General features: G+C 33.5%; 1 protein-coding gene across 1 annotated transcript in view; it reads right to left on the reverse strand.

The window, feature by feature from the left end:
* The window catches only part of LOC128238158 (potassium voltage-gated channel subfamily H member 2-like), a 171,027-nt gene that overhangs the window by 78,828 nt on the left and 79,837 nt on the right, over nucleotides 1-12,362 (reverse strand). Inside the window, exons 3-4 of the mRNA XM_052953765.1 lie at nucleotides 11,247-11,390; nucleotides 2,296-2,346 (exon numbers count right to left, since the gene is read on the reverse strand). Of these exons, the coding sequence (XP_052809725.1) occupies nucleotides 2,296-2,346; nucleotides 11,247-11,390 (195 nt within the window). The remainder of the gene's footprint in view (nucleotides 1-2,295; nucleotides 2,347-11,246; nucleotides 11,391-12,362) is intronic.

Genomic DNA, 12,362 nt, shown 5'->3' on the forward strand with positions numbered 1-12,362 from the left:
TTCATCCTATTGTAGAGATTTCATATTTCATCCCATTGTAGAGATTTAACATTTTACCCCATTGTAGAGATTTAACATTTCATCCCATTGCAGAGATTATACATTTCACCCCATTGTAGAGATTTAATATTTCATTCCATTGTAGAGATTACATATTTCATCCCATTGTAGAGATTTTACCTTTCACCCCATTGTAGAGATTTAACATTTTATCCCATTGGAGAAATTTAACATTTCACCCAATTGTAGAGGTTTAACATTTTTCCCCATTGTAGAGGTTTAACATTTCACCCCATTGTAGAGATTTAACATTTCACCCAATTGTAGAGGTTTAACATTTTTCCCCATTGTAGAGGTTTAACATTTCACCCCATTGTAGAGATTTAACATTTCACTCCATTGTAGAGATTTAACATTTCACCCAATTGTATGGATTGAACATTTCACCCCATTGTAGAGATTTAACATTTCACCCAATTGTAGAGATTTAACAGTTCACCCAATTGTAGAGATTGAACATTTCATCCCATTGTAGAGATTTAACATTTCACTCCATTGTAGAAATTTAGCATTTCACCCAATTGTAGAGATTGAACATTTCACCCCATTGTAGAGATTTAACATTTCACCCCATTGTAAAGACTTAACAGTTCACCCCATTGTAGAGATTTAACATTTCACTCCATTGTAGAGATTTAACATTTCACCCCATTGTAGAGATTTAACATTTCACCCAATTGTAGAGATTTAACATTTCACCCAATTGTAGAGATTTAACATTTCATCCCATTGTAGAGATTGAACATTTCATCCCATTGTAGAGATTGAACATTTCACCCCATTGTAGAGATTTAACATTTCACCCAATTGTAAAGACTTAACAGTTCACCCAATTGTAGAAATTTAACATTTCACACTATTGTAGAGATTTAACATTTCACCCCATTGTAGACATTTTACATTTCACCCCATTCTAGAGATTTAACATTTCACCCCATTTTTAGAGATTTAATATTTCATCCCATTGTAGTGATTTAATATTTCATGGCATTGTAGAGATTTAATATTAATCCTCATTGAAGGGATTTTACATTTAACCTCATTTGTAAAGATTTAAGGATTCTTACCCACTTGTAAATATTTATGTTTCAACTTTCATCTCTTAAATTAACAGCCTTTCGGCAATTGCAAATATTTTTTGATGAACGCAACACCTTCTTATATTTTCGGAGAGCAAATAATTGTTTTGCAATATAAATCTTGTTATTGTTTATGTTAGGCCATGAAATTTTTTAATCAACATGTTAAATTATGAATTGTTCAATTTAATGTTAAACGTGTTATAATATGATTAATTGTTCCTGCTTTATTGGTTATTGAGATGTCATTTGATAAACTGTTTCCGGTTATGATCAGGTCATTCTGTTTACAGGATTGTTCAGAAAGAACTGCTATAAGGTTTTCTTAAATGAATTGTGTGACTGATGTCATTATCAGGAATACGAACTCAGTTGGAGCCCTTTGGAATCCACACACTTAAACCTGCCAAAATGCATCAATATGCCAATAATGACATCAATCATGCAATTCATTTCTTAAATATTTAACATTCCGACTCATTTGTAAAGGTTTACCATTCCTCCAAATTGATGATTAAGGTATGAAAGAAAAAGTATTAATCTTCAGTTTCCTTTCAGAATTGAATAATCTGACCCATGGGCAGGCTGTGTTGCCAGTTACTCGGTGTGCCTCAATTCAAGCTTATGTGCTTGCCCTCAGGCCAGATTTTTTAAGACCGGAAACAAAACACATGAAAGATATTATTATTTCAAACCATTTGTAAAGATTTAAGATTCAATCCCATTTTCAGAGATTTATCATTCCCCTCCATTTGTAGAAATTGAACCTTCCCATTGTAGAAATTAAACATTCTACCCCAATTGTAGGGATTTAACGTCCAGCCCAATTGTTCAGATTTAACAACGTAAGGAAAGGAACAACGTAACGAAAAGAACAACGTATGGAAACTTTGAATTATGCAATGATTTGTGTATTTCTGGCTGGTAATAGTCAATTTATCCATGCAGGGCCAACACTTGAATAAAAAGAATATCAGTCATAATATAAAACAATAGTAATTTCAAGAAACAGTGACTTACAACACCCAAAAACAAGAAAAAGGAAGGAAAGCAAACAAAAAGGTTATCAACCAGTATAAGCATATTACAACAAGGTAAACAAAAGCTGTCATGGCAACAGGCAGTGCAATGTTCTAACTACGAGGCCTGCACCTACGTTTAGAGATTGGACCATGTCTTTCATCCTGTAATCTTCGAATATCACAGCCTGCGGAAAGAGTTTAGTTCATTTTTAATAATTTTGATGTATATTCCATATCAATATCATGCATGTCACAAAAATGCATACCAATTTAACAAAAGGAAATTTTGAACATGATCAAATAAGATACCATAATTTGTAGCAAAATGTATCTGCCAATAAGATCGTCAGACTGCTTTCGATTTAATCTTTAGAAAAAGTACGATGAAAACCAGTGCCAAAGTTCCAGTTAAAGATTATTAGTCATTAACTGGTTATATTTTAAGCGAGTTGTTCAGTGTATACATTTTGCATCTGCCTTGGCTAGCATACACAGGGGGCATAAACAAATTATTTTCTTATATGTATATATATATATAGTATATAGGCTTAAATAAACAAAAATAATTTGTTTCTGGCCCCTGTGCTAGCATACAGACATTTTGCTCCAAACACTAACAATGGTTTATAATTATTTTTGGTTTTCTAAACAATTATGGCGATGGAATGCGCCCTGCCAGTGGACTCAATGGTTTAGAAGACCAAATATAAACAATAACTTTTTAAGAAATAGTACAGACCACTGAGGCTTTCTTACATTGTAGAGACCGACCAGTTGGTCAACCACAAACATTAAACAGATTGAAGTTTATTCAATATAATTGTGGGCTGACTGGAAGGTTACAAAAAAAGAGGAGGTCCAAAGAGGTCGGTGCTATTTCTAATATTACTAGAACTCCGCGAGTCGGATGTGTCGCCTGACGAATTATTTACTGTCGACATTATAGCTGTTAGATTGGCATTTTATTCATTTATAGACAATGATGTTGCCATTTAACTTTCAAGTGTAGGTGGCATTTGAACTGAAGGTAACAACATTAAGCCATAGCTCACCTTGAGCACTTCTTGCTCTGGTGAGCTAAAAAAGTGTGCAAGGTAAAGTTAAACATGAAAATTAACAAAGGGCAATAACTCTAATATGGAAGCAAGAGATACAGTTTTTGTGCACTGCGATCCCCTTCAATAAGATCTATCTATCTATAAAGTTTCAAGTTGATAACTCTTATAGTTTTCGAGAAATGCCCCGGACAAAATTCTAGCTTGAAAATTAACAAAGGGCAATAACTCTAAACATATAGATGCAAGAGTTACGGTTTTTGTGCACTGCACTTTCCCTCAATCAGATATACCTACGGAATAAGTTTCAGGTTGATACCTCCAATAGTTTACAAGATATGCCATGGACAAAACCTAAGCATGAAAATTAACAAAGGGCAATAACTCTAAAAATATGGCAGCAAAAGTTACGGTTCTTGTGCACTGCACTTGCCCTCAATGAGATCTATCTAGCTATGAAGTTTCAAGTTGATACCTCTTATATTCTTCAAGATTTGCCCCGGACAAAACTTTAAGCATGAAAATTAACAAAGGGCAATAACTCTAAAACATATAGATGCAAGAGTTACAGTTTTTGTGCACTGCGCTTTCCCTCAATCAGATATATCTACGGAATAAGTTTCAGGTTGATACCTCCTATAGTTTACGAGATATGCCATGGACAAAACCTAAGCAAGAAAATTAACAAAGGGCAATAACTTTAAAAATATGGCAGCAATAGTAACGGTTCTTGTGCACTGCACTTGCCCTCAATGAGATCTATCTAGCTATGAAGTTTCAAGTTGATACCTCTTATATTCTTCAAGATATGCCCCAGATAAAACTTTAAGCATGAAAATTAACAAAGGGCAATAACTTTAAAACTAAGAAAGCAAGAGTTACTGTTATTGTGCACTGCACTAATGCCCTCCATGAGATCTATCTACATATGAAGTTTCAAGTTGATAACTCTTATATTCTACAAGATATGCCCCGCACAAAACTTTAAGCATGAAAAATAACAAAGGGCAATAACTCTAAAAATATGGAAGCAAGAGTAACAGTTCTTGTACACTGCACTTGCCCTCAATTAGATCTATCTACATATGAATTTTCAAGTTGATACCACTAATAGTTTAGGAGATATACCCCGGACAAGCGAAAATGGGACGCGGACGCCGCCGCCGCCGACAAAAGTAACCCCTATATGTCGTCTTTTCAGGCGACACAATAACACACTTCATAGCTTGGTACTTAAATAATAAGATTTTTTTACATAAAAAAAACATTGTCTTCTACAGTCTTCTTGACGGTTACACACAACTAGTTTTCAAAGGGCCTACGTTTTTTTTAAGGCCCTTTAAACTAAATGTTCAAAATTATACTGTTAAAAGGCCAGCTGTCACTTATATAAGTAACAAAGAAAAATAACTTTATACAGTATAATAATTTACATGTAGATAATGTAAGTAAAATGGCTTCCCGTGGTGGAAAAAACCTGCACTTCTATTATGACAGCCTGTCTTTAAGGACAATTATAGTAAATTAGCATGTCTTCATTATGCAAACTATTGCATACTCTAAAATAATTATATGACTTTCTGAAATGTCAGCTACTGACATGCCAGTAATTCCATGCTAATTGGCTCTGTGATGGATCGTTACATGTCATTCAACCCCAACGACCACATGTATGAGTCTGAAGAACTTTTTCACACAATGTTGTTAATGAAATTTGTTGAGGACCAATTTGCGTTGTCTACTTATCTAAAACTTCACCTTTTAAGTGAAGAACTGAAACAAGATACTTAATTTGTTAGTTTTTTTCTTTGAAAATACGAACTCAATTTAAAGTGAGAAGAAAATTACAATGGAACTGATTTTTTTTACAGTGTCACAAAATCAATTCTCCTGGGAGACAACTAATTATGTAATTCAATTGACATGTTCTAATTTGTATAAGTCTTCAAGGAGCCACACAGAGATGAGACTAATTAAATTTGATTAAATAAACTTCAATTCTGATCCTGGAAAATAAGATTTATGCTATGTGGGAGTTGCCTGGTATTTGTCACAAGGATTGGAAAAATAAAAAGTATCTGCACCATCCCATCCAGTTAAAGATACAGAGAAATTGAACCTCGCAATTTTAATTATTTTTTTTTTGGTCAAAAAACACAGTTAAAGCACTATAAAACATTATACCCAAGAAGCCAATTTTAAAAGTGTGAATAATGTGTAATTTCAGTTATTTAGGTTGAGTGTATTGACAGTTTGGCACCATATTCCCATAGTAATCATGCAATAAGTAGCATGCATATATTGATACCCTTCTGATTTGAGAATTAATGAATTAATGAAAATTTAAATTAAAACTTAAGAAGCGCCACAATGCGACAAAACCAGGTTTTTAATATGGGCAATCATAGATTATAGCCTATTCATTTCTTGTATGAGTTAAGAAAAAAGTAGCGGCCTTTAATTTTACTTTTAACAATGAGACCTAACAGCAATTTACTCTATTTAGGTACCTTAAGTGTTTAGTTTCCATCAATTCTAACCAAAATTGTTGGGCGGAAACCATTTTTATATTTCTAGTAACAGTGACCTTGACCCTATCAAAAGCAATCCCAAACTAGCTTTTCACATCAGCCACCTACACACCAACTTTGAACACTATTATTGCTAAAGTTATTGGGCAGAGACCATTTTTTTATTTTTCAAGTAACAGTGACCATGACCTCAATCCAAACCCCTTCTAAAGAAATCCCAAGCTAGCTCTTCACATAAGCTACCTGCGAACCATTCATCACTATCCATCAATTCTAACTAAAGTAATTTGGTAGAAACCATTTTCCTATTTTTAGTAGCAGTCCCCTTGACCTAACCCCGACCGCCCTCAAAAGCAATCCCAAGCTAGCTCTTCACATAAGCTACCTACACATCAACATTCATTACTATCCATGGATGTGAGCTTAAGGTATTGGGCAGAAACCAATGTTTGACACCCACCTGGCTGCCCACCCAAAGACATCCCCATTCTAATAACCTGGTTTTCTTGAAAACCTAGTTTAAAAATGCCCGTGTCCTTTCTGTAGCATTAGGCTTCCAAAAATTTTGCTGCAGGTGTTGACATGTTGAGAACAGTATAAGGCTATTACTTTTACAATTTGTATCATTCAGGAAACATTATCATTTACAAAACACCATCAGAAATATTTTATAATATTTAATATCACATGCTTTACTATAACCTTTTAAACCATTTTCTCAATTCAATTAAAAGTCAAAACAAACATAATGGCTACCAATTTCGACATTGGTCTGTTGCGATTTTGACATTGATCCACTGCAATTTTGACATTGGTCCACTGCAATTTTGACATTGGTTCACTGCAATTTTGACATTGGTCTACCACAATTTTGACATTGATCCACTGCAATTTTGACATTGATCCACTGCAATTTTGACATTGATCCACTCCGATTTTGACATTGGTCCACTGCAATTTTGTCATTGGTCTACTGCAATTTTGACATTGGACCACTGCAATTTTGTCATTGGTCCACTGCAATTTTGTCATTGGTCCACTGCAATTTTGACATTGATCTACTGCAATTTTGTCATTGGTCCACTGCAATTTTGTCATTGGTCCACTGCAATTTTGTCATTGGTCTACTGCAATTTTGACATTGATCCACTGCTTCAATGGTATTATTTTTTCTTTAAATAAATATGTGGTTGTCACTTTTTTTTATTTTAATGTAAACTGTCAAGGGCTTCTTTATGGGAGATCCTGAGCTGTTTGAATTATATTAACAGCGACAAATTAACAACAAATTTCAGAAGAAGCCTGTATGAGGTGAAATCCTTTTTGCTTCTTCTATATATCTGCGCAGAATGCCCGTATTCCTAAGACTTTTATTCAATCAATCACAAGTTCTACTTAGATGCATTTCCTAGCCTTTTTATGAATTTAAATCTTCTTACTTTCAAGAAATCAGGGAAATTTATTTGCTAGCAAAGTGTTGCAGTCTTTTCTCATCTTTTAACTTCCTCGGAAGCTGATGAAAATAAATGAACGTAGTGACATATTTATTGTTTTCCATGAAAACAATCATACGGATGGCTTATATTTTGTTTTACGCTTAATGAAGCATGCTAGAAGCATTGCCTTCTATGTGTAAGCATACATGACCCCAAGTATATTCCATTACCAGAAACATCTAGTATGCCATAACAGCTGAAAATCTATCACTTTCATTAGAATTGATAGATAAGGTTTTGTTAAAATGTCTTAGTTAATTTATCGCTAAAAAATCATCACATTCAACTTCCCCTTACTTTGCACAGTAACTGCTGTAAATTTCCAAAATAGGGTCGCATCTTACATTTTTATAACAATAAAGCAAGTTTCAGGTGCCAAAATTTTGTAGAGATCACGAGAATACCTGTTCACTTTTAAACACAGTCTCAAAAGTTTTTGAAAAACCTTCCTAAATTAAAGAATATACTGTTTCTAAGGTAGGGATTGTAATTTAAGTATTAATACGTGATGTAGGTATTGATTAATTAGTGCATAATTATAGATCTTAAGGTCATGATTCATGATGTACGTATTTGTTTATGATATTGCGTACATCTCTTATGGTCATTATACATGGCGTATGTATTGTTTATGATATTGCGTATATCTCTTATGGTCATTATACATGGCGTATGTATTGTTTATGATATTGCGTACATCTCTTATGGTCATTATACATGGCGTATGTATTGTTTATGATATTGCGTATATCTCCTATGGTCATTATACATGGCGTATGTATTGTTTATGATATTGCGTATATCTCTTATGGTCATTATACATGGCGTATGTATTGTTTATGATATTGCGTACATCTCTTATGGTCATTATACATGGCGTATGTATTGTTTATGATATTGCGTACATCTCTTATAGTCATTATACATGGCGTATGTATTGTTTACGATATTGCGTACATCTCTTATGGTCATTATACATGGCGTACGTATTGTTTACGATATTGCGTACATCTCTTATGGTCATTATACATGGCGTATGTATTGTTTATGATATTGCGTATATCTCTTATGGTCATTATACATGGCGTATGTATTGTTTATGATATTGCGTATATCTCGTATGGTCATTATACATGACGTATGTATTGTTTATGATATTGCGTATATCTCTTATGGTCATTATACATGACGTATGTATTGTTTATGATATTGCGTATATCTCTTATGGTCATTATACATGGCGTACATATTGTTTATGATATTGCGTATATCTCTTATGGTCATTATACATGGCTTATGCATTGTTTATGATATTGCGTATATCTCGTATGGTCATTATACATGACGTATGTATTGTTTACGATATTGCGTATATCTCTTATGGTCATTATACATGACGTATGTATTGTTTACGATATTGCGTATATCTCTTATGGTCATTATACATGGCGTATGTATTGTTTACGATATTGCGTATATCTCTTATGGTCATTATACATGGCGTATGTATTGTTTACGATATTGCATACATCTCTTATGGTCATTATACATGGCGTATGTATTGTTTACGATATTGCGTATATCTCTTATGGTCATTATACATGGCGTATGTATTGTTTACGATATTGCGTATATCTCTTATGGTCATTATACATGGCGTATGTATTGTTTACGATATTGCATACATCTCTTATGGTCATTATACATGGCGTATGTATTGTTTACGATATTGCGTATATCTCTTATGGTCATTATACATGGCGTATGTATTGTTTATGATATTGCGTATATCTCTTATGGTCATTATACATGGCGTACGTATTGTTTATGATATTGCGTATATCTCTTATGGTCATTATACATGGCGTACGTATTGTTAATTTTATTGCGTGTATCTCTTACTGTCATTATACATGGCGTATGTATTGTTTACGATATTGCGTATATCTCTTATGGTCATTATACATGGCGTATGTATTGTTTACGATATTGCGTATATCTCTTATGGTCATTATACATGGCGTATGTATTGTTTATGATATTGCGTATATCTCTTATGGTCATTATACATGGCGTATGTATTGTTTACGATATTGCGTATATCTCTTATGGTCATTATACATGGCGTATGTATTGTTTACGATATTGCGTATATCTCTTATGGTCATTATACATGGCGTATGTATTGTTTATAATATTGCGTATATCTCTTATGGTCATTATACATGGCGTATGTATTGTTTATGATATTGCGTATATCTCTTATGGTCATTATACATGGCGTATGTATTGTTTACGATATTGCGTATATCTCTTATGGTCATTATACATGGCGTACGTATTGTTTATGATATTGCGTATATCTCTTATGGTCATTATACATGGCGTACGTATTGTTTATGATATTGCGTATATCTCTTATGGTCATTATACATGGCTTATGCATTGTTAATTTTATTGTGTGTATCTCTTACTGTCATTATACATGGCGTATGTATTGTTTATGATATTGCATATATCTCCTATGGTCATTATACATGGCGTACGTATTGTTTATGATATTGCGTATATCTCTTATGGTCATTATACATGGCGTATGTATTGTTTACGATATTGCGTATATCTCCTCTGGTCATTATACATGGCGTATGTATTGTTTACGATATTGCGTATATCTCCTATGGTCAGGATACATGGCGTATGTATTGTTTACGATATTGCATATATCTCCTATGGTCAGGATACATGGCGTATGTATTGTTTACGATATTGCATATATCTCCTATGGTCAGGATACATGGCGTATGTATTGTTTACGATATTGCGTATATCTCCTATGGTCAGGATACATGGCGTATGTATTGTTTACGATATTGCGTATATCTCCTATGGTCAGGATACATGGCGTATGTATTGTTTATGATATTGCGTATATCTCCTATGGTCATTATACATGGCGTATGTATTGTTTATGATATTGCGTATATCTCGTATGGTCATTTTACATGACGTATGTATTGTTTATGATATTGCGTATATCTCTTATGGTCATTATACATGGCGTATGTATTGTTTATGATATTGCGTATATCTCTTATGGTCATTATACATGGCGTGTGTATTGTTTATGATATTGCGTATATCTCTTATGGTCATTATACATGGCGTGTGTATTGTTTATGATATTGCGTATATCTCTTATGGTCATTATACATGACGTGTGTATTGTTTATGATATTGCGTATATCTCCTATGGTCATTATACATGACGTGTGTATTGTTTATGATATTACATATATTTTCTATGGTCAGGATACATGGCGTATGTATTGTTCATGATATTGCATATATCTCCTATGGTCATTATACATGACGTATGTATTGTTTATGATATTGCGTATATCTCCTATGGTCATGATACATGGCGTATGTATTGTTTATGATATTGCGTATATCTCCTATGGTCAGGATACATGGCGTATGTATTGTTTATGATATTGCGTATATCTCCTATGGTCAGGATACATGGCGTATGTATTGTTTATGATATTGCATATATTTTCTATGGTCAGGATACATGGCGTATGTATTGTTTATGATATTGCGTATATCTCTTATGGTCATTATACATGGCGTATGTATTGTTTATGATATTGCGTATATCTCCTATGGTCAGGATACATGATGTATGTATTGTTTATGATATTGCGTATATCTCCTATGGTCAGGATGATGTACGTATTGTTTATGATATTGCGTATATCTTCTATGGTCAGGATACATGATGTACGTATTGTTAATGATATTGTGTATATCTCCTATGGTCAGGATACATGATGTACGTATTGTTTATGATATTGTGTATATCTCCTATGGTCAGGATACATGATGTACGTATTGTTTATGATATTGTGTATATCTCCTATGGTCAGGATACATGAAGTACCTATTGTTCATATATATTGCGTATACATCTTAAAATCACAATACATGATGTACATACTGTTTCTGAGATTGCGTATATCTGGTAGAGTGGGGACCTTGTTAGGAGCGTCTGTTATGTCCTCGTAGTTGATGATGAACAGAATTATCTCCCCATGTTCATTCTTCACAGGGGCTACCAGCACACTACATAGGAACTTCTCTCCTGAAACAAGAATAACACATGATTTTAAACATGTAAAGACCTTCCAACTCTTGATATAAATTTATTAACAACACTGGATGCATGTCGGCAGCTCGCTCCTTGTCCCACCTCTTAAACCTGCCCAAAAATTGAAAAAACAGATTTAGTGATCTCAAGCCTGTTCTGATAATGATTTTTAAGTCATGTCTAACGTTATTGCTTAAGTTAATCTTTAATATTGGGTATTGTAAAGAAACTCAAATACAATAAAGGAATTTCCAGTAAGTATTGAATACAATCATTTCAGCTCTGTGGGTGTTTAAAAGTTGAAGACATTTTTTTTTTGCGAACATTTTTTCCAGGAAAGTAGGACAGATGATATTTTAAGGCTCACACAACAAGAAGAATTGTAAAACAGTAAAATATGATACAATTTTGGAATAGATCATTACATGTTGAGGCGATAAAACCCATTTGCAGGAAAATGTTTTACAAGATCAAATTAAAGATATGTATGTTTGTTGTTAGCAATGCTGGGCTTGATTGATATAAATACTAACACACCAAATTGTTTGGTTAAAACCAAGGGAACCAAAAGTGACATTAAAATATACCTTTGTTCAGCCATCAACCTCAAGAAAAGAAATGCACCTTTCACATAATAATTACTCTCACTAAGCAGAATGATTGGCAAATCTCTTCAATGAACTTCAGACAGTCTTATAACATTCTACAAACAATCATGAAATGTCTTCTATGGTCAATTGCCACCTCCGTTAATTATAACTTGCCATAAATGACATATTTACTGTTAACTGTAACTTGCCTTAAATGGCCTATTTACTGTTAACTGTAACTTGCCTATTTACTGTTAACTGTAACTTGCCATAAATGGCCTATTTACTGTTAACTGTAACTTGCCATAAATGGCCTATTTACTGTTAACTGTTACTTGCCATAAATGGCCTATTTACTGTTAACTGTAACTTGCCA

Source organism: Mya arenaria, chromosome 1 (assembly GCF_026914265.1).
Source record: "Mya arenaria isolate MELC-2E11 chromosome 1, ASM2691426v1".
Lineage (NCBI taxonomy): Eukaryota > Metazoa > Mollusca > Bivalvia > Myida > Myidae > Mya > Mya arenaria.